The 23,165-nt window shown below is 46.6% G+C and overlaps 1 protein-coding gene across 1 annotated transcript in view; it reads right to left on the bottom strand.

Annotated features, from left to right (window-relative positions):
- The window catches only part of UBE2O (ubiquitin conjugating enzyme E2 O), a 173,371-nt gene that overhangs the window by 45,461 nt on the left and 104,745 nt on the right, over positions 1–23,165 (bottom strand). Inside the window, exons 6-12 of the mRNA XM_029600426.1 lie at positions 12,495–12,638; positions 10,412–10,521; positions 9,059–9,209; positions 7,891–8,399; positions 7,314–7,468; positions 6,792–6,904; positions 6,473–6,592 (exon numbers count right to left, since the gene is read on the bottom strand). Coding sequence (XP_029456286.1) covers positions 6,473–6,592; positions 6,792–6,904; positions 7,314–7,468; positions 7,891–8,399; positions 9,059–9,209; positions 10,412–10,521; positions 12,495–12,638 — 1,302 coding nt within the window. The remainder of the gene's footprint in view (positions 1–6,472; positions 6,593–6,791; positions 6,905–7,313; positions 7,469–7,890; positions 8,400–9,058; positions 9,210–10,411; positions 10,522–12,494; positions 12,639–23,165) is intronic.

The raw sequence follows: 23,165 nt of genomic DNA, 5'->3' as shown, positions 1-23,165 counted from the left end.
ATAGGAGGCCTGTGTTCCAGGGGCGAGCGAAGGCGTCCATGGCTAACGTGTTTTGTTGTCTGTGAAGGGAGCAGAATCTGTTCACTTTGTGATTCAGTTTGGATGCAAAGAGGTCGATGGTTGGTTGACCCCAGTGTTGGAAGATTTTGCTCGCTACACAGGGATCCAGAGACCACTCGTGGGGATGGAAACATCAACTGAGGCGATCTGCTAGTACATTCTGTATGCCCGCCAGGTAAGTGGCCCGGAGATGCATGGAGTGTGCAAGGGCCCAGGCACAGATCTGCGCAGCTTCCTGGCAGAGCAGATAAGAGCCTGTTCCTCCCTGTTTGTTCAAGTACCACATGGCAACTGTGTTGTCTGTCTGTATGAGAACTGTCTTGTGTGAAAGGCAGTCCTTGAACGCATATAGAGCTTAACGTATGGCTCGAAGCTCTAAGAAGTTGATTTGGAACTTTGCTTCGAGTTGTGTCAAAGTACCCTGAGTTTGAAGGTTGTTCACATGAGCTCCCCAACCCAAGTTGGATGCGTCCGTGGTTAAGGTCACTTGTGGAACTGGTTGCTGGAAGTGTAGACCTGTCAGCAAGTTGGCTTTGTTTGTCCACCAGAAAAGTGACAGGTGCAGCTGGTCAGTTACATGAATCAGGGATGAAAGAGGCTGAGTGGTTTGGAGCCACTGAGATTTCAAAGTCCATTGAGTTATTCTCATGGCTAGCCTGGCCATAGGAGTGACGTGGACCATGGAAGCCATGTGGCCCAGCAACGTGAGGAATTGATGGGCTGAGGCTGTTTTGTATGTGCGCAGAGATGTAGCCAGTTTGGAGAGTATGTCTGCGCGGTCATTGGGCATGAAGGCATTTGTGACTGTGGTGTCCAAATCTGCTTCAATGAAAGTAAGGAGGTGAGATGGATCCAAGTAGGATTTTTGGTAATTTATCAGAAATCCTAGTGAGTGTAGTAGATTCATAATGAGCTGTAGAGAGTTGAGCGCTCCTTGCTTGGAGCGACTCTATTAGCCAGTCATCCAGGTAAGGAAACACATGGACGGTGTTTCTGCGTAGATGGGCGGCAGCCATTGCTAGGCATTTTGTGAACACTCGAGGCGCTGAGGCCAGACCGAATGGCAGAACTCTGTAGTGTAAATGTCTGTGACCCCCTACGAAGTGCAGGTATTTGCTGTGATGTGGGGATATGGCGATATGTGCGTATGCGTCCTGAAGGTCCAGAGAACATAGCCAATCTCCTTGCTGTATTAGGGGAAGCATGGTGCCGAGAGACACCATCCTGAATTTTTTTTTTTGTATTTAAAGCTTTTATTGGCAAAAAGGTCTATGCATATAAAACAATATACATGCAGGAGAAACAGTGCCAAACAGTTTTCTATGCTAGTCCCACAACCTACCCTCCCCACCCCCCACCAAACATGCGAATTTAATGCGAAATTGAAATAAAGAAACAATAATGGCAAGATCAAATATTACTGTAGTCCTCCGCTAGGTGACTGAAAACGAAAGGAGATGAAAAGATGAAAGTGTCATGGCAAAACTACAAGGGGGTAAGTTCCATCATATATTTAGAAGGCATGTAGCCACAGGGATGAAAACTAACAAGGCTAAGATAGTCAATCTTGTGGCTTAAATGTTGCAATGGGCATGAATGTCAAGGGTTCTGACAACATCATTGGGAGGAGGTGTAGGATCGATACCAAGAATTAAAAGGAGTCCAGACGGAATGAAAGGCTTGTGGTGTCGACTAGCAGTGATGTGTTCTAGCACTTGTATCTGATGCAGGCGTTGTATAAGAACTTGCAGAGTCGGAAGACTAGCGCTCCTCCAGTGGCAAGCCAGAGCTATTTGGGCCACAATGTGTATTTGTTGGCAAAGGCGCTGGGAATGTGTAGTTAAGTCATCTATAGGTTTCCCCAGAAGAGCATGGGCAGGGGATATGTGGACTGGTTGTCCCACAATTTGAATAAGCCAGTCCACCACTTGTGACCAATAAGGAATGACAATGGGGCAAGTCCACCATATGTGTAAGTAAGTACCCTCCTGACCACATTGTCGCCAACAAGCACTCAATATATGAGGGAACATTTGGTGGACTCTAGTAGGTACGTAGTGCCAGCGGTCAAGGAGCGTTAAACATTGTTCTTGTAAGTGAGTGAGCTGACAGGGAGCATTTTTGTGCTATTAAAAATAAGTCTGTCCAGTCTTCATTGTTCATTGATAAACTTAACTCCTTTTCCCAGGAGATCAAACAAGCTTGGTAGATTGTGGACCTTGAAGTTTATATATTTTAGAGATTGCTCCCGGGACTGTCCGGCAGTGTGTACAGTATACTTCAATCACAAATCTTACCCCAAAACCAATGTATTCCAGTTACCTCAATGTGTATCCACAACTCTAAAACAGTGAGTCAACTGGTCGATATCACTTTGACACAATTCTCTAGCCAAACTGCATATGTAGGCCCCTTACTCTAAGGGTCTGTATTTGACCACAGGCTCTAATACGGTATAGGGTCACTTTGCTTTTTATTACAACAACTTTTTTATAATTTTTTGTCCATTTAATAAAATCTTTGTCCCCAACGTGCTGCTGAAAAACCTAATTCTTAATTCAAAGTTGGTGAACTTTGGCTCACAGTTCACTATATTGCAAGATACAAGAAGAACTTTAATACTCATCCAGTAAGAATTCCAATCCAGACACGATCGTGTTTCGGACAGAGTCCTGCCTCAGGGGATTCACTTCAGTATCCGCACAGCAACCATCCAAGATCATCCTCTGTAATTCAGCTCTTTAATTTCTGGCTTCTATGTTCTTTTTCGTTCTGCGCGGTCTCACTTGAGACGCGCTCACTCCTACCGAATCGGTCTCCAGGTGTTGCAAGGTTGCCAGAAGAGGGCAGTTATTGGCGTAGCTCCAAGAAGGTCCTGTTCAATGATTTGCCAGAGAGGAGGTTGCAAACTGCAATTGTGGATCTGTAGAATCGCCTTCAGTTGGGCTGCAGCATAATATCATTCCAGATTTGGAACACTCAACCCCCCCCCATGAGCCTTTGAACGATAAAGAACCACTCGCACTACCCTGGGCAGTCTTTTCCTCCAAATGAAAGTGAATAGTTTCCGCTGGGTGGTCCTCAAAATGCTGGCTGAGAGGGAGATAGGTAGTGCTATAAATAGGTATAACAGTCTGGGGAGAATATTCATTTTAATAATGGCTATGCGGCCTAGCCAGGCAGGGTTGGTAGGTCACCGTACCAACCCTGCAAATAGTCGTCGATGGATTTGAATAATGGGATATAATTCAGGTGGTATAGCTTGTCCACATCAGCGTTGAGGTAAATTCCCAGGTACTTTAAAGGTTTAGTCACCCAGTGAAATGGAAGTGTGGATTGTATGCAGCAAACCTCCTGATCGGGAACATTAACGTTGAGGATCTCGGACTTCTCTAGATTCACTCGGAAACCGGAGACTGAGCCAAATTGCTAGATAGCATCTAATAATGTTGCAGGGACTGAATTTTTCTTTTTGAAGGAATTTGTTGAGATTATGCAGGTCTAGGATGGGGTGGAGACTGCCCCATTTTTTTGGAATCAGAAAATAACGTGAGTAGAGCCCTCTGCCTCTCTGCGCCAGGGGGACGGCTTCCACAGCCCTGGTTCGCAGAAGGGTGGAAAGTTCTGAATCTAGAAGCAATGTGTGGTCTTTTCAGGCCCACAGTGAATTGGGTGGAGAGTCCGGGGGTACTGTGAGGAAGTTTAAATGGTATCCCTGGGCTATGATGGATATTATCCACTGATCTGATGTTATGAGGCGCCAACTGTGTTGGAAGTGGTGCAGACGGCCTCCTACAGGTATTCCTAGGCTTGGGTTCATTGGCGACTGGCCACTGTTCTCTGAAAACGCATCAAAATCCGGAGGCTGGGCCAGCTTGTGGGGCTGGTTGTGCTCTGGGTGCTATGGGCTGGTGTGTATGTCTCCTTTGAGGGGCTCTAGCTGGTCTCGCTTGAGATGCAGGAGGATAGTACTTGTGTGAGCGGTAGAATGGTCTTCTAGGGCCCCTTCTCATGCTTTTGCGGGATGAGGAGAGCGCATCCATAGTGACTGTAGACAATTGACGTAGGATCTCGTGGTGATCTTTCAACTGAGCCACTGCATCCTACATTTTATCTCTGAAGAGATTGTCTCCAGTGCACGGGAGATCAGCGAATTTATCTTGGACCTCAAAGTCTTAAATCAGAAGCTTTCAGCCAAGCCCATCTTCTAGCACTGATTCCTGTTGCTGATAACTGGGAAGCAGTCTCGAAGGAGTCATATGCCGCTCTTACTTCATGCTTCCCTGCTTTGAACCCCTTCTGGATAATGGTAGTCAAGCTTTCTTGCTGCTGTTGAGGCAAGGAGTCCACAAAATCTTGGACTTGCTTCCATAGATTTTTGGTTCTGGGTCATATATAGTTGGTAGGAAGCTATATGGGATACCAACATAGAGCCTTGGAAGATTTTCAGACCCAGTCTATCCAGAAACTTCTGGTCTTTACCAGGGGGAACTGAGGAATGCGGACACAATCGCTTGGCCACCTTCTGTGCGGATTCAACCACAACAGATTGATGAGGAAGTTGTGGTTTTTGAAAACCTGGGGTATGTTGTACCAGGTATGTTGCATCTGCTTCCTGTTGACTGGTGGGACAGTGCCAGGATGCTCCCATAGGCTGTGAAGGAGATCCAACAGGACTTCATGCACTGGAATGGCCATAATTTCCTTGGGGGCATCAACGAACAGTAAAACCGCCAAGGTCTTGTGACGGGTGTCCTCTTCTGTCACCAGGTTGAAGGAAATAGTTTCAGACATTTCCTTGATAAAGTTGGCAAAGGAAAGGTCTTCAGGAGGAGAAGGCTCTGAGAGCAAGTCCTCTGATGTGGATGTATGCGTGTCCACATCCTCCCATGGATCATAGGGAGTTCCTAAAAGAGGGAAAATGTCTAACATTCCAGGGCACGTAGGCATCGATGGAGGGTGTACTGGCATCGATGGAATAGAGGGGAACGGAGGACATTTAGGTCTTGAGAGCCCCGATGGACCTGGAAGCAGTTCCGGCATTGATGGACCTGGAGTCTGACTAGAAGTTGTGTCGTCTTCCTCCGAGGAGCCTGGGACAGGTATTGGGAGCTATGGAGGTCTCGATGGCCGACTCGGTGCCGATGGAATGAGCTGAGTCGGAAAAGCACCGATGAGGGTATTGAGTCGGTCCAGCAACGGTGCAAACATTGATGGTTCCGTGGTCGGTGCCAGTATGGGGGCCGGCATTGATGGCAGTTGCAGGCTTCGGAAGGCATCGAGGACTGCCTGGTGTACAAGGACGTCCAGTTCCTCCCTGAAAGCTAGTGTGGATAGCGCAGTTACAGGGGGAGGCAGACTAGGAGTTACTGGCCCTTCCACAGGAATTTGTAGAGGCTCAGTACCCGGCACTGATGTTGGACGACAACGCCTTGGGGTCTCTGGTGCAGAGGAGGATGGGGGGCTCCTTTCCCCAGGCCCTCTTCGCAGGTGGCTCAATAGCCATCGATGCTGGTACCAGGTGTGGACTCACGTTGGTGTCGGTGATGATGTTTCTCCCTCGGTGCTCAGTCCTGTCTTTCCCCAGCACAGAGGATATGCTATCGATGTCCTGGATGGCGTCTGTGATAGACGGTCACCATCCCCCTGCTGCTCCCAGCAAGGTTTGTGGGTGGATGACTGGGCAGAAGTTGATGGGAGTTAGTTTTAATTTAAAAAGCGACTCCATCTTGTCAAGATGAGCTCGTCTGCCTTTTGGAGTCATTTGGGCGCAGTCGGGACACCGGCAGACATCGTGCGATGAGCCCAGGCACAGGACACAGTGTGAGGGTCCGTGATGGACATTGTTCACGGACACTCTGGATACTTTCTGAACCCGGTCGCCATGCCGAAAAAAAGGGCGCGAAACGGTCTGTGACCTGCGGGAACAGATTGGTAAGGCGGCAGGAACCAACCGGAGACACGGGAAAAGTACTCACCGAGCATCAGAGGGAACGGAGCGCGATGGGAGAATCCTGTTAGGGAACTTTTAAAGAAGTAAACTTCACATTTTTCCGTGAGGAAAAAAGGTGAGAGAAATCTCACAAAGCTCCTAACCTGCGAGGCAAACTGCAGCATGGAAAAAAAGACTGAAGGGAGACCCCTGTGGCTACAGGGATTATGGCATGCTCAGTGTGCCAGTCAAAGTTCTAGAAATTTTGACAAAAGTATTCCGTGACAGGGCTCAGGTCTGATGACGCCACCCATATGTGAGGACGGACATCCTGCTTGTCCTGGGAGAAACTCCCGATTTATCATCCTAAATCTTTCCCTATAAATGTGGGGTATTTCTAGCCAACACCATACTGCAACGAGAACCCAGCTCAATGTGTTACACTATTAAAAAATACAAAAAAACAGCTGAAGTAATCACCTCAGTTGCAGCTTCCTCTTCTGTATCCCCAATTCGGATGACAATGTCTGTGGTTCGGAAGTGGAAGTCTGGGTGGTCAGCAATGTCGTACACACTAACATCATCCTCTTCTCCAATCAACTATCAGTTAAAAAGTTTTGAAATAGATCACTCATGATGTCCTAAGGTTTTCTATTATAACTGTACAATATATATCTGGTGGGGTGGAAATCCATATTGCATTCATAGCTAATAAGATTGGTGTCTGGAAACTTTTTTTTTTTTTTTTTTTTTTTTTTTTTAGAGGGGGAGGGAAAGATGTTTATAGAGCACTTCTCACCTCTACATCATCCCCATTGTGCTTCAGCATGAACCATTTAATCACACAGGTACGGCCAACATGATCACCTGACTGTATAACACCATACACCACGTTGCTCTGGGACCCCTGAGCTTTGGCGTGAAAGAAAAAACAAAAATTTAAAATATATCATTTTATTCTGCACTGGAGCTCTCTTCCTATCAGTATTAACATGAACATGCTTTATAATTGCATACAAATTACCACTAGGCCTAGTGACTGACTCCAGTATGCAAGATCATCGCCACTCACTCAAAGCCAGATAAGTCCAAGGCACAGGATGTTGATGTAAATTGTTCTGACAGTGAAGCTACAATTATAACTGGGGACAGTAGACTCCCACCCAGTGCAATAACTATTAGATCCCCATTTTTCCTGCAGTGCAAATTCTCCATAAGGCCTTAAAGTCTATTCTGTTTTTTTACATTACCTCAAGCTTAGATAACTAGGCATAATGCTCAATTCAACAGCTGCCATTTACCCTACTCCACTCCAGCATACCTCTCTTATCTACAACAAAATCTCCTGGGCAGAATTCATTATTGTCCAAGTGACGGACTGGCAATAGTTCATTGGAGCGAATGTTGGTCTCAGTAGTACCATCCTGCCACATCACATCAGCAGAGGTCATGGTGGTGACCACCTCTACAGCAACCCTGAGAAAAACATGCAAACATAAATAAACAAAGCTGGAAATACCTATTTGCCCTTAGACCTTTTTTCTCTTCCCCCCCCCCCCCCCCGTTATATTTATGTTTATCATGAGGAGATTGCTGTAATATTTTCCTATTTTTATAATTATCTTTTGTTAGCAACATAACCTCTGTTTTTCCTTTCAAATATGGCTATTTGAAATAATGTTAAACTTCAATAAAAATAAAGTTTAAAAAAAAAAAAAGCTGGAAATACCTAACACAGAGGTGTGCAAAACCCATGTAGTCTGGTCAATGCCACTCCAAAATACATCCATTTAAAATGAGGAAAAGATTTCAAACACATTGGAAGCAGAGGTGGTGTTCACATAAGCACAGTACCACTAGACATAGGGGGAATCTTATACAGTGCCCAATAAAAGTACCTGTCACCAGGTACAAACTCCCTGGAGATCTTGTTTTTCTTCCTCTTGTGCTTCCTCTTCAAGTTTTTAATGGACAGGGGTATACTCTTCTTGCGTCCAGAACATCCACTCTGGGAGGAGGCTGTGGAGCTGGCAGATGATGTCACTGAACTGGTTTCATCTGTGTCATCAGCAGCCTCATCATCAGCATCCTGCTCCATGGAGTGGATGCCATACTCCTGGGTGCCCAAGGAAATATCGCTGACTGCAGCGGACAGTTCGAGCTGAGCTTTAATAAGGCCACTTTTCTGCTTCCCCTCTACTATGTGCACCCTCTTTGCCCCTTCAATGTTCATTGCGCCTTTGGCAGCCTCCTGTGGAACATCTGGGTTGCTTGGTTCTAGGGTTGATTCTTCTGCGCCACTGATGGCTGGAAGTTTATCACTGACGATTTCGGTACCACCTTCATCAGTAACTTCGTGGGGACATGGCAGTATCTTTACTACTTGTTTCTTGAGTAATCGTTTCACCTGCAGAATGAAAGATAACCCCATCCCCCCACAAAACAATTATAAACATGAATAGACTGATGCGTGCAGATTCCGATCAGCTGCTGTACAAGTTTCTGCTTTCCAGAAACTAATCCACTCCACTAACTTGTCACTGGAATACACCACTTGAAAATATTGACAAAGAAACAAAAAGGGGTAGCAGTGGCAGAGGCAAAGATTTGCTCCAGTGAAAAATTGGCTTCAGTTCTGCCCCTAGTGTTTGCACCACTCCCCAAATGAGGATTTACTTATTGATTGATCTGGAACAATTTGCGTACAGGAGCATGTTCCAAAGCCTCTAAGACCTGAAGGTGGCTAGGTTAGTGTTCATTAACTCACTGTCCCATATGATATGGATAATAGTGAATTATAAAGCAATAGCTATTTTATTAGAAACTTGTTTAAAATTGTAGTACCAAGGGCTTTGTTTTTTTTACTTTTTAGGATTGGCAAAAGTAGGAGGGATCCCTTCTGGTACAGGTGAGAACTAGAATCTCTTAATGCTTTTCCTGGTAAGAATGAGCCAAACTCCATAGTAACATGACAGCAGATACAAACCAGTTTGTCCAGTTGTCTTCATCTCTGCTTTTCTACCTATACATTCCTATACTCAGAATGCTATCCCACCTGGAACCTACCTTTTTAGCAACAGCCCCATCACCAAGGACACAGTTTCTTTCTGGGCATTCACATGTGATCTTTGCAGGTTCAACTTTGGCAGGAAACATATAGAGACACCTCTCCCCAAGCTGCCTCTCTGCATGGTCAAAGCAGCCCAGTCGCCTCACCCTGTCAGAGTGGAAGGAGAAAGAGAGAGAGCCTGGAAACTGTGGTGCAGGTGGCATGACCTCTTCCCTGTATTTGTGACAAGAGATTCAACTTTCCTTGAACACACCAAGATCTCTGAAAGCAAATCAACCACCTGCAGTCACCAACATATATCAGGAAACTTAATGGGGAAGCTGAGCATTTGGAATATCTCCCATTTCTAAAGACCATCAAATGCTGGGCCAGTGCTTCATTTTGAACATCATTTGTTCACAAGTTGGACTCTCTTGATCCACATCTTAACCTGGTCTATAAACTGGGGTCAGAGAAGCAGAAACCTGGAGGCTGGTGGTCATTTGCTCATGTACTGAGGAAAACTGGGGGCAAAACCAGTTGTTTTATGGCTGCTACTGGATTTCTGCCATACTGTTTAAATCTCTGGGATCCAGAGGACTCAAGCTCAAGTCTGGCTTCTGCCACTGACACACAGAGCTTGGGAAATTCACTTTGAACCAGAAGGTACTAAAGACTTTGCCCCACAGGCAGAGTAATTCTATAACTGTGCAGGTAGCTTGTACATGCAGATTTTAGGCAGCATTTTCAAAGCAAACTTGTATGCAGAACTTTGCTTCGAAAATACTCTAGTAACTGGCCTTGCACGTACAGAGATTACACCCTCCTTAGAGGGTGTAACCTATGCAAGTTAATACACACCGTCTTTAAAATAAAAATAAATGCACCTAAGTTTCAATTACAACCCCTGCCCCTTCTCCCCAGAATGCCTTTATAGATTGTGTAAAAGTACACAAGTAATCTGGTTATTCATGCTCTTTGCGCATACAAAGCCCCGGTTTATTCTGCAAGAGCCATTTAAGCTCATAAAACTGGATTTTGTGCACATAAATGGCTTTGAAAATCAACACCTTGATGTCTAAGGGAAAACAATACATCTGGCCCTTAATTGCCTGTGGCCTACCCAATTCGGAGGATATGTTTAGGATATCAAATGCAGAAATAAATAAATCCTTGCCAGGAGCAACAATGTGGTGGAAAACCCTACACTGATAAGATACCACCAGAGAGGGACAACTGCTGATTTTAAAACATCTGCCTTAGAGGCACTCAATGTAGTGTGCTATACACAAGTCCTATCAACATCTCGACAGACCATATACAAGGAGGGTGTGATTCCAGGACAGATGGATATACATTTGATCTCTAACCTGGACAAGTTCTCCTGTGTGATAATGGAAGGTGGGGGGCTCACACACTCTGTTCCCCCAAGGCAAAAGCTTTTAGTGATCCATGTTATCTTCAGTTCTGTCACTTGTACCTAGAATTAGATACCATAAAGAAACATGTATAGTGTGCACATAGAGTTGGTGTGCACTTACAGAACCATCTACCAGGCTTGTCTGTTTTATAGGTAGTGATATAAGGAAAACATTGCTTACATTTACAAGACAGGTTAAATCAGGCTAGGAATTTCAACATGTGGTACTTCCAGGTTAAAAAGAGAATATGTAATATAAAAATAAGTGCTCAGGGTCATACAGTATGGAATTGGAATAAGCTGAACATCTGGCAGACACATGGAGTGGTTTCCATAGGGATGTGAATCGTTTTTTGACGATTTAAAATATCGTCCGATATATTTTAAATCGTCAAAAATCGTTAGGGCCACGATACAATACCAATTCCCCCGATTTATCGTCAAAAAATCGTAAATCGGGGGAAGGGGGAGGGCAGGAAAACCGGCACACTAAAACACCCTAAAACCCACCCCCGACCCTTTAAATTAAATCCCCCCCCCTCCCGAACCCCCCCCCCCAAATGCCTTAAATTACCTGGGGGTCCAGCGGCACACTAAAACACGGCACACTAAAACCCCCTAAAACCCACCCCGACCCTTTAAATTAAATCCCCCCCCTCCCGAACCCCCCCTCAAATGCCTTAAATTACCTGGGGGTCCGTAGCGGCGGTCCATAGCTTAAATTACCTCCGTAGCGGCGGTCCGTAGCTAAATCGGGGGAAGGGGGAGAGCAGGAAAACCGGCACACTAAATCATGTAGTCTTCAGCCGGCGCCATTTTGCAAAATGGCCGCCGCAAAATGGCGGCGGCCATAGACCAAAACGATTCGACGCAGGAGGGCGTTCCGGACCCCCGCTGGACTTTTGGCAAGTCTTGTGGGGGTCAGGAGGCCCCCTCAAGCTGGCCAAAAGTTCCTGGGGGTCCAGCGGGGGTCAAGGAGCGATTTCCTGCCGCGAATCGTTTTCCGTACGGAAAATGGCCTCCTGCAGTCGATCTCCTGCCGGCGCCATTTTCCGTACGGAAAACGATTCGCGGCAGGAAATCGCTCCTTGACCCCCGCTGGACCCCCAGGAACTTTTGGCCAGCTTGGGGGGGCCTCCTGACCCCCACAAGACTTGCCAAAAGTCCAGCGGGGGTCCGGAACGACCTCCTGCGTCGAATCGTTTTGGTCTATGGCCGCCGCCATTTTGCGGCGGCCATTTTGCAAAATGGCGCCGGCTGAAGACTACACGATTTAGTGTGCCAGTTTTCCTGCTCTCCCCCTTCCCCCGATTTAGCTACGGACCGCCGCTACGGAGGTAATTTAAGCTATGGACCGCCGCTACGGACCCCCAGGTAATTTAAGGCATTTGGGGGGGGGGGATTTAATTTAAAGGGTCGGGGTGGGTTTTAGGGGGTTTTAGTTGCCATGTTTTATTGTGCCGCTGGACCCCCAGGTAATTTAAGGCATTTGGGGGGGGGGTTTCGGGAGGGTGGGGGATTTAATTTAAAGGGTCGGGGGTGGGTTTTAGGGGGTTTTAGTGTGCCGGCTCACGATTTTAACGATTTTCACGATACTTTACACACCCAAACGGCAACAATACGATTCCCTCCCCCTCCCAGCCGAAATCGATCGTTAAGACGATCGAGGACACGATTCACATCTCTAGTTTCCAACATTTCTGGAGCTTGTTCTTGAAGATTTGAATCTTTTAGCTTAATTCTCCACTTAGACTCAAAAAGTTAGTTTACAAGAAAGGGTTAAACCTCTCACTTCCTTTTCTACAAGGCCTTGTTGCTGAGAAGTGCATTTGGGCCAGCAAGCACTAACCTTTCCCTTTCCTACACTGTGAAGACATCTACCATCATTGGAGGGATAGGAAAGATTAAGTATATTTTATAATGGATGTGCACTTGGTTAATTTACTAACACAAGCTGTAAAGGTGGCCAGCCATGATGGCTAAAGTATACCCAGATGCACAGGCTTTCAGTATCTCTGCCTGCTGATCCTTACCTCTTCCACCACCACTCGGAACTTGCTTTTTGTACTAAGGACTGGTTTCACCCCCGATAACCACTGCACACTGGAGAACACTTTGGACGGTCCAATAAGCACTTGCCCAGGATAAAAGCCATAGGAATCATCAAAGAAGAGTCCCTAAACAATTCAGCATGAAGAAGAGCAGTGATGTTAATAGTACAGAAATGAAGCCAGTCACCTACTTGCTAAACTCAGACTTTATTAGAAATCCACGCAAGTTATAGAAATCACACTATTATTCAGACTTCTATAGATAAATACAAACCTGAGTTTCTCATCCTTCAAAGGAAAATTAGTTTCTTACCTGATAATTTTCGTTCCTGTAGTACCACGGATCAGTCCAGACTCCTGGGTTTTGGCCCCCCCCCCAGCAGATGGAGACAGAAGTTTTCAAAACAAAACTCCACCTTATATAGGATAATGCCACCTACTGTCCGGCAGTATTACTCAATGTCAAAGCAGAATGTCTCTAAAAAAAAAACCCACCATAAATATGTACAATAACCCTTCAACAAGAAAAATAAATAAGCAGTTCATTTAACCCTCCTAGGAACTGAACATGTAGAACCACTTGAGGAAGGTAAATCCAATTTCTGCAGATCTGAAAACAAATCAATCAATAACTGAGTGGACTCTCCCTTACTTCCATGCGTTCCCCGGGCGGGACTCTGGACTGATCCGTGGTACTACAGGAACGAAAATTATCAGGTAAGAAACTAATTTCCTTTCCCAGTATGTACCCGGATCAGTCCAGACTCCTGGGATGCACCAGAGCTCTCTTACCTGGGATGGGATCTGGAGAGGCCCGCTCGAAGCACTGCTTCTCCAAAGCCTCCTTCACCTGGTGCCTGAACATCCAGTCTGTAGTGTCTGGCAAAGGTATGCAAAGACATCCAAGTTGCTGCCCTGCAGATCTCCTGCGGTGAGACCATTTGACACTCTGCCCAAGAAGCCGCCTGCGAACAAGTAGAATGAGCCAAAAACCAAACGGTACAGGCTTACCACGCAGCAAATATGCCGAGCCTATAGCCTTTTTCAACCAGCGCAAAATCGTAGCTTTAGATGCCATATTTCCTTGTTTTGGACCAGCCCACAGCACAAAAAGATGGTCCGTCACACGAAACGTGTTAGTAACTTCCAGATAATGCAACAACGCCCGAACATCCAGCTTCTGTAAGTCTTTAGACATAGGGTCTGACTGGTCCAAAACGGGAATCGACGGAAGCTCCACTGACTGATTCCCGTGAAAAGCAGACACCACCTTAGGAAGAAAGGAAGGAACAGTCTGCAAGGACACATCAGAAACCGAAACTCTCAGAAACTGCTCCCTACAGGATAGAGCCTGGAGCTCTAATACCCTGCGAGCAGATGAGATAGCGATAAGGAAAATCACCTTTATCATGAGATCCTTTATTGTAGCCGTTTTCAGAGGCTCAAAGGGCGCCGTACACAGAGCTGAGAGAACCAAGTTCAGATTCCAAGAAGGACAACGGTGCCTGATCGGGGGACGTAAATGTTGCCCCCTTTAGGAAACGAGCCACATTGGGGTGAGCAGCCAACGCCAAGCCTTGAATGGAACCGCGCAAACAACCAAGAGCTGCCACCTGAACCCTCAGGGAACTACACGATAAGCCCTTGGCGAGTCCGGATTGTAAGAAACCTAAAATATCCGACACATAAGACAGAGTAGGAACAATCGCCCGGTCCACGCACCAAGGATCAAAGATTCTCCACATGCGCACATAAGCGAGGTTGGTGGATGTCTTGCCGACTAGAGAAGTGTTGCCACCACAGCGTTCGAATACCCTTTGCGCCTCTCAAAAGCCATGCCGCTAGACAAAAGCGATCGACCTCTTCCAAACACACAGGCCACTGATGGAGAAGGTCCGGGAGCAGTGGCAACTGCAGGGACCCACCACTGCCAGACTGACCAGGTCCACAAACCAAGGCAGTCTCGGCCACTCTGGAGCTACGAGGATGACTTCTGCTGGGTGTATCTCCACTCTCCTGAGCACTTTGCCTATCAGCGGTCAAGGAGGGAAGACGTACAGTAGCATGTTGATTGGCCAGAGCAGCACCAGGGCATCTATCCCTTCTGCTCCTGTTTCTCTGTGGCGACCGAAGCATGGAGCCTTGGCGTTCTGAAACATTGCCATGAGATCCATGCGGGGTACGCCCCATATGAGCTGGAAAGCTTAGTCTGCGAGCTCCCATTCCCCTGGATCGAGGCAGTGCCGACTGAGAAAGTCCGCCTGAACGTTGTCGACTCCTGCTATTTGAGACGCTGCAATACTTACTAAATGCTTCTCCGCCCAGCTGATCAGCTGCCGGGCTTCCATGGCCACTGGCTGGCTCTTGGTTCCCCCTCGGTGATTGATATAAGCCACCATGGTCGCATTGTCGGAAAGAATTCTAACTGACTTACCCTGGAGGAGAGGGCGGAACAGTTTCCAGACGATTGATCGACCACTGAGATTCTTCCTGGGACCATTGTCCCTGCACAGACTTCCTCAGGCAAACTGCTCCCCAACTGGAGAGGCTGGCGTCTGTGATCACCTCCAGGGGAACGCCTCTGGATAAGTTGTCTGAGATAAGCCACCAATCGAGACTGGAGCGCACCGTATCCTTAAGAGGGGGAGATAAATGAAACTGTTCGGAGACTGGATTCCAATGCGAAAGCAACGCTGACTATAAAGGACGCATATGAGCAAAGGCCCAGGGCACCAGCTCCAGGGTGGAAGTCATGGAGCCGAGAACCCGCAATTAATCTCGCACTCTGGGGAGACGGTTGGCCAATAAGTCCCACACTTGTGCTTGTAGCTTAACAATTCAGTCCGAGGTAAGGAACACTCTCCCCCTGTTGAGTGTCGAATAGAGCCCCCAAAAACTCCAAAGACTGGGTGGGCACCAGTTGGCTCTTGGCTAAAGTTGATCACCCAACCCAGTGATCGCAGGAGTTGAAGCACTTTGCGAACTGCTAACTGGTCGAGCGACTGACTTTGCCCGAATTAGCCAGTCGTCCAGGTATGGATGCATCTCTGCGCAGATGAGCTGCCACCACAACTGTTACCTTGGTAAACGTTCTGGGCATGGCGACAAGACCGAAGTGCAAAGCTTGAAACTGAAAATGGCGACCCATCACAGAGAACCTCAGAAAACTTCTGGAGGTCGGTCCGAATGCCTATGTGAAGATACGCTTCCGTTAGGTCCAGTGACACCAGAAACTCTCCTTTTCTTACTGAGGCAATGACTGACCGTAACGTCTCCATGCGAAAACGTGGCACCCTGAGGCAGCGGTTTACGCGCTTCACATCCAGAATGGGTCGGAAGGACCCCTCTTTTTTGGGGACTACAAAGTAAATGGAATAACGCCCTTTTCGCTGCTCCACCTGGGGAACCAGGGTGTTGGCACAGAGTTGCAGAAGGCGTTACAAGAGGTCTTGTACTGCCTGTCGTTTCTCTTTGTAACCGCATGGGGAGACCAGAAACCGCCCCGGAAGGCGGTGTCAAAATCTAAAGCACAGCCTTGATTTATCACAGTAAGGACCCACTGGTCTGATGTCACCTTGACCCATTCCTCATAAAACAGGGACAATCTGCCCCTGACAGCTGGAACAGAGGAATGGGTCGGCGTCCCTTCATTGGGAAGACTTGGCCCCAGATTTGGACTGGGTAGCCCTGGTTCTGCCAAAGCATCAGCCACGAAAGAGCTGAGACCAGGACTGTTGGCGACCGGACGCTTGCCGAAAGGAAGAAGCTGGAGCTCTGGATGGACGAAATCCCCAATTTCCTCTGAATCGAGACAGTGAAGAAAAGGAGCCCCTCTACTTGGGCCTATCCTCTGGCAGTCTGTGAACCTTGTTCTCCCCCAGGGATTGAATCATATCCTCGCGGTCCTTGCCAAAAAGCAATTTACCTTTGAAAGGCAACGACTCCAGCTGAGCCTTGGAGGAAATATCCGCCGACCAGTTTCTTAACCACAGGAGCAGAGACTGCTGACACCATGGATCTGGCCGAAGTCCGTAACAGATCATAAAGTGCATCCGCACTATAAGCAAGCGAAGCTTCCAGACACCCTGCTTGCTGAGCTTCTGCATCGGAAAGCCCAGCATTAGCCTGCAATTGCTGAACCCAGCGAAGGCCCGCTCGTAAGGTAAAATTGCTGCACATAGCTGCCCACACTCCCAGTGCAGAGGCTTCAAAAATTTTCTTGAGCTGCAGCTCCAACTTTCTATCCTGCAGGTCCTTCAGGGCTGTAGCACCTGTAACCGGGATTGTGGTCTTTTTGGTGACTGCAGACACCGCCGCATCCACCTTGGGCACCCGCAGTATGTCAATTACTTCCTCCGGAAGAGGATATAGCTTATCCATAGCCTTGCTAACTTTCAATCCCAGATCCGGGGTATCTCATTCTCTATATAGCAAGTCCGTGGCAGAAAAATGAAAAGGAAAGGAAGTAGCCGGGCCCCTCAGACCCAACAACACTGGATCCATGGCCCCTAGCCTGGACTCCTCTGTCGGCCCATCTATGCCAAGCTCTCAGAGTATGGCAGGGATAAGCGGAGCCAACTCCTCCCTCCTAAACAGACAGACCACCTTAGGGTCATCTCCTTCCACAATGTGAAAGCCTCGTGCTGGATCCTGTGGATGTTGATCAGGGTCTGTATCCACCCCCATCGGAGGTTTGCCCTGTGGGTCCTGGTCCCCTGGGTCCGTATCCTGACCCATGGAATCAGTATCAGTCTGATGAGCCCCTGTACGCAAAGGGCGCTTAGCTTTGGAGGACCCAGAGACTCCCTTAGACTTCGACAGCTTTTGAGAAAGAGACTTAAGACCACTAGAGGAAGTTTTACCCCCAGCCTGCAGATTCCCTTTCCTCCTGGCTTTAAAAGCCTTATGGAGAAATAAAAAACTCTGAAGAGAAGGAGGAGGAGTCAGAAGCCCCCTCGGGGCTATCCTCCGTTGCAGGTAAGAGAGGCTGTAAAGGTTCGCTCCCTCCAGAAATCCCTGGCTGAGGAGAGAGAGGAGGCGGGGGAATCCCCTCCCCCATTGCTGCACGAGTCGCTGATCTAAAAGACTTCAAAATGGCCTCCGCTCCCACGCTCAGTGGGAACGGATTTTCCTCAGCTGATCTCGGTGCAGCTAATACTGAAGGAGCTCGGGCAGCCTTGCCTTTAACCATTTTCACGGCCCTGGAGGATCCCTCCCCCCCCCCCCCCCCGGGAAGACACGCTGAGCACAGCCCCTCCCGAGAAAGACACGCGTGGGCTGAGCCACATGCGCGGCCCCGCAGACGAGCGTGGCATCTGCCAGCAGGCCTGAGAAAGCTAAAATTCAATTCTGTAAAAAACAGAAAAAGAATTGCGGTCTGCGCAAGTGCCGAGTCATGGAGAGAAGTGAGATCTGCAGCGCCGGTGACACTGACAGAAAATCAAAACTTTTTTATTTTTTAAAGACTTGCCTGCAGTGGTCCACGGTCCTGATCTGGAGGAGTGGAGTGAACCGGGCTCCCCGGTGTCACACCCAGCTGCTAGCTTGGAACAAGAGGGCCCTCGACCCTGTAATGCAGCTGCCTCAACAACCAGCGGGGGATGGTCCCCTCAGGACCTTACAAACCCCGGGGAGGCTCAGGACAGAAACTGTTTTTTTTTGGTTTTTTTTAAATCAAAGTAAAACAGTTTTACAGACCAAAAATTCTCTAAAACTCACAGAACTCACTATTCTAACTTCAATAAACAAAACCAGACTGTAGGCCTTGCACCTCCACCATCTGCTGGAGACAGAGAAATACTGCTGGACTGTAGGTGGCATCATCCTATATAAGGCAGAGTTTTGTTTTGAAAACTTCTCTGTCTCCATCTGTTTGGGGGGGGGGGGGGGGGGGGGGCAAAACCCAGGAGTCTGGACTGATCCGGGTACATAGAGGGAAGTGTTTTAATCTTGAGCATTTGCAGAAGGATATGGAGGAGAATGGCAGGCTTGACTGAATGAGATTTAGCAAGAACTCCTCTAAAGAAAATAATCCACTTTAATTTGGGTTGTTTAGCAGGCAGAATGCAGTTACTGGACAGGTTAAAACAGTAGCTGATGTTAAATATCACACTCTGCTAAAAACAAATGTAGTACATGCAATCCTGGCAAGTCATAGAGGATCAGTCAGATAACCTGAACAAAAACTGTACTCCGGTTTAAGGCTTGGCAAGGTGGATTCCAAGGTAGCTATATGCCAAGACTCAGATGTTTTTCTTTAGCTCAATATCCATGTAAACTCCAGCAATTCTAGAGCAGACAAGCAATTTATTCACACATGTGCCCCTACAAAGCTGAGAGGTTGAACTGAAAAAGGGACTGCAGAGATACTTGGTGTGAAACAGCTCACAACCCAGTCTTGGAGGACACCCTGATCTTCAAGGTCTCTCTTGTACATTCATTGTGGATATTTGCATACACTGGAGACCCAGCATATGCAAATATAGCTCAGGCAGTTACAGTAGATATCCTGAAAACCAGGCCCGTTGGGTGGGCTCCTGAGGACCAGGCTGAGATCCACTGCTATACGAAACATCTGCAATTTGTGAAAAGCTGTCTTCCTAAACCATAGCCAGGATATTGCTAAATTATAAGTAAATGTGGGTTAGAAGACAAATACCAAACTACCAACTTAAAGCCTTTTAAGACACTTGAATTATTCCAAACTGTTTTTCTGTTAAATTGATTTATATTCTGCTTTTTGGCCTTGTAGGCATTTCCCTATCCCCAAAAGGCTTACAATCTAAGGGCCTGATTGACTAAGCATTTTTCCCCATTCTGTGTCTATGAGGAAAATGCTTAGTTTGTACCCAAGGCAATGGAGTGACTTGCCCAAGGTCAGGTGTGACAGTGGGCACTGAACCCTGGCTTCCCAGATCTAAGCACTATGTTACTCCTTCTCTCCAGTTCAGGTAAACATACTGGGGAGGATTTTAAAAGCCCTGCTCGCGTAAATCCGCCCGGATTTACGCGAACAGGGCCTTGCGCGCCGGTGCGCCTATGTTCCATAGGCCTACCGGCGCGCGCAGAGCCCCGGGACTCGCGTAAGTCCCGGGGTTTTTCGAGGGGGGCATGTCGGGGGCGTGTCGGATCGGCGCAGTGTTTCAGGGGCGGGCCCGGGGGCGTGGCCGTGCCCTCCGGAACCGCCCCCAGGTTGCGTCTCGGCGCGCTAGCGGCCCGCTGGCGCGCGGGGATTTACTTCTCCCTCCAGGAGGCGTAAATCCCCCGATAAAGGTAGGGGGAGGGTCTAGATAGGGCCGGGGGGGGGGGTGGGTTAGATAGAGGAAGGGAGGGGAAGGTGAGGGGGGGGCGAAAGCAAGTTCCCTCCAAGGCCGCTCCGATTTCGGAGCGGCCTTGGAGGGAATGGCGGCAGGCTGCGCGGCTCGGCGCGCGCCGGCTACACGACATTGGCAGCCTTGCGCGCGCCGATCCTGGATTTTAGCGGCTACGCGCGTATCTACTAAAATCAAGTGTACTTTTGTTTGCGCATGGTGCGCCAACAAAAGTACGCGAAGGCGCACTTTCTTAAAATCTACCCCACTGTGGATGATAAAACAATCAATACTTCTGAACAAATGTTTCCAATATAAGCTTGTCAGAGTTAACGGGTAGAAATCAGACTGGTTTTTTCTGCTTTATTCAATGGATATTTTTCATTAGAATAAGAATTATGCAGTACATATAGACAGAAAAATTGTGCTAGCAACCTTGCCTCAGGTAAGTGCTAATCATGAGCCAAACTAATGCAACTGCCTGAAAATACAGCACCTGCTTAGGCTCTACACTACGACAGTATATAAAATTCCTAAATACACACCCTTAGCTTGTATGCAATGTGCAGGAAGGCAGCAAGATTCTGAGTCTGGACTGGAAGTCTCCTGATGTACAAGTGTTTGGGCACATTCTAAGATCCTGGCAAAGCACTCTCTCCTCATACTACAGGGTATCCAACTAATTGGGTAAGAATGTCCCCTTCTTCCCCCCTCCCCTTTAAAAGTTTTCATGTATTCAACCCAAAAGGGGACTCCATACATGTTTCTGAAGGATGAAACTGTAAAGAGCATTGCAATTCTGTTTGAATGTAAAGGATTACATAAATACAAAACACACCCATACCCTATTCCACACTATTGTACATGGACACTGGCAACGGCAATTTAGTGATGTCAATCTAGTTCTCATACATCAGATGTTCATCTCGTACAAAAGCCACCACTGATGCTCATTCATAACAGTTCAGAGACCAAAGCTGAGTACTTCTCATCTCAGGTAACTTTAAAAGAGCAGTGTGATGAGTGGTGGGAAGGGAAATGCATGCGAAGTTTGCACTCCCACTTACAAATACAATCCTAGACATGCAGTCCAGATGTATCCCTCGCATTAAAAAAAGAGAAAGCAGGGCATACCGATTACCGGCATGGCTAGGGTGAGGTGAAAGAAGCTTTTTTAGACAAAAAAAAAAATTCTTCAAAAAAAATGGAAGGATCCATCTGAAGAAAATAAGAAAAACCATAAGCATTGTCAAGTTAAGTGTAAAACATTGATAAGACAGATGAAGAGAAAATTTGAAATGAAGTTGGCCGTAGAGGCAAACATTCATTAAAAAAACAACAACAAAAAAAACATTTAAAAATATATCTGAAACAAGAAACCTGTGAGGGAGTCGGTTGGACCGTTCGTTAAATGACCGAGGAGTTAAAGGGGCTCTTAGGGAAGATAAGGCCATTACAGAAAGACTAAATTAATTCTTTGCTTCCTTGTTTACTAATGAGGATGTTGGGAAGATACCAGTTCCGGAGATGGTTTTCAAGGGTGATGAGCCAGATGAACTGAACCAAATCACTGGGAACCTGGAAGATGTAGTAGGCCAGATTGACAAACTAAAAAGAGTAGCAAATCACCTGGACCGGATGGTATGCATCCTAGGGTACTGAAGGAACTAAAAAATGAAGTTTCTGATCTAGTAGTTAAAAATTGTAACCTATCATTAAAATCATCCATTGTACCTGAAGACTGGAGGGTGGCCAATGTAACCCCAATATTTAAAAAGGGCTCCAGGGGCGATCCAGGAAACTATAGACCAGGGCGCCTGACTTCAGTGCTGGGAAAAATAGTGGAAACCATTCTAAAGATTAAAACAACAGAGCATATAGAAAGATGTGGTTTAATTGAACACAATCAACATGGATTTACCCAAGGAAAGTCTTGCCTAACAAATCTGCTTCATTTTTTATTTTGCAGGGGGTTAATAAACATGTGGATAAAGGTGAACCGGTAGATGTAGTGTATTTGGATTTTCAGAAGGCATTTGACAAAAGTCCCTCATGAGAGGCTTCAAAGAAAACTAAAAAAAAAAGTCATGGGATAGGAGGCAATGTCTTTTCGTGGATTACAAACTGGTTAAAAGACAGGAAACAGAGAGTAGGATTAAATGGTCAATTTTCTCAGTGGAAAAGGGTAAACATTGGAGTGCCTCAGGGATCTGTACTTGGACTGGTGCTTTTCAATATATTTATAAATGATCTGGAAAGGAATACGATGAGTGAGGTTATCAAATTTGCGGATGATACAAAATTATTCAGAGTTATTAAATCACACGGTTTTATGTTTTATTTTTATTTTATTTAAGGCTTTTATATACCGACTTTCTTGATACAAATCAAATCAACTCGGTTTACATAGAACTAAGCAGAACTATAACCAAACAATTAACAAGTGACAGTTTAAGGAGCAAAAAGTTACATTATAACAAGGATGCCTTAACTAGGAGAAGGAAAAAAAGAAGGGGAGAACGAAAAATAAATTACTATATACAATGGAATATGGGAGGGAGGCAGGGGGCCGACCTCATGATGACTTGTGGGCATGCTTAGCGATTGTAATTTACATAAGCGAAATGATAATTCAAATCAAGCAGTAGGGCTGGTAGCAGGTAAGGCTCGGCCGAAAAGCCATGTCTTTAACTTCTTTTTGAAAGTTGGTAGACAGGTTTCCGGCCTAAGGTCCGGAGGTATAGCATTCCAGATGGAGGGCCCTGTGATAGAGAATGTCCTGTCTCTGATGTTTGAGTGGTGTACAATTTTGATTGGGGGAACATGTAAAGATCCCTTGTAGGCATCTCTTAAAGGTCTGGTCGTCGAGTGCAATTTGAGAGGGTGTGAGAGATCTAATGGGGTCCGATGGTGAATATTTTTGTGGATGATTGTCAGATTTATGGAGGATCCTAAAGTTTACTGGGAGCCAGTGAAGATCTTGTAGAATGGGGTAGATATGCGCTCTCCGATTAGTATTTGTTAAAATTCTCGCCGTTGCATTTTGGAGCAACTGGAGAGGTTTTATACTGGAGGCGGGTAGACCTTGCAAGATGGAATTGCAGTAGTCTATCTTGGAGAAAAGAATGGCTTGAAGGACAGATCTGAAATCGTAATGGAATAGGAGCGGTTTGAGTTTTTTGAGAACTTGTAGCTTGTAGAAGCACTCCCTTGTTGTATGTTTTATAAAATGCTTTAAGTTCAAGTGACTATCTATTGTATAGTTGTGCTTCAATAGTTTTAGTTGTAATATTGTTTTTTGTTTTTTTTTGTTCTTAGGCATTTAACAGTTAATTTTAACAGC

Source organism: Rhinatrema bivittatum, chromosome 4, assembly GCF_901001135.1.
Source record: "Rhinatrema bivittatum chromosome 4, aRhiBiv1.1, whole genome shotgun sequence".
NCBI classification, from domain to species: Eukaryota; Metazoa; Chordata; class Amphibia; order Gymnophiona; family Rhinatrematidae; genus Rhinatrema; species Rhinatrema bivittatum.
This window is presented reverse-complemented; position numbering and strand designations above follow the sequence as displayed.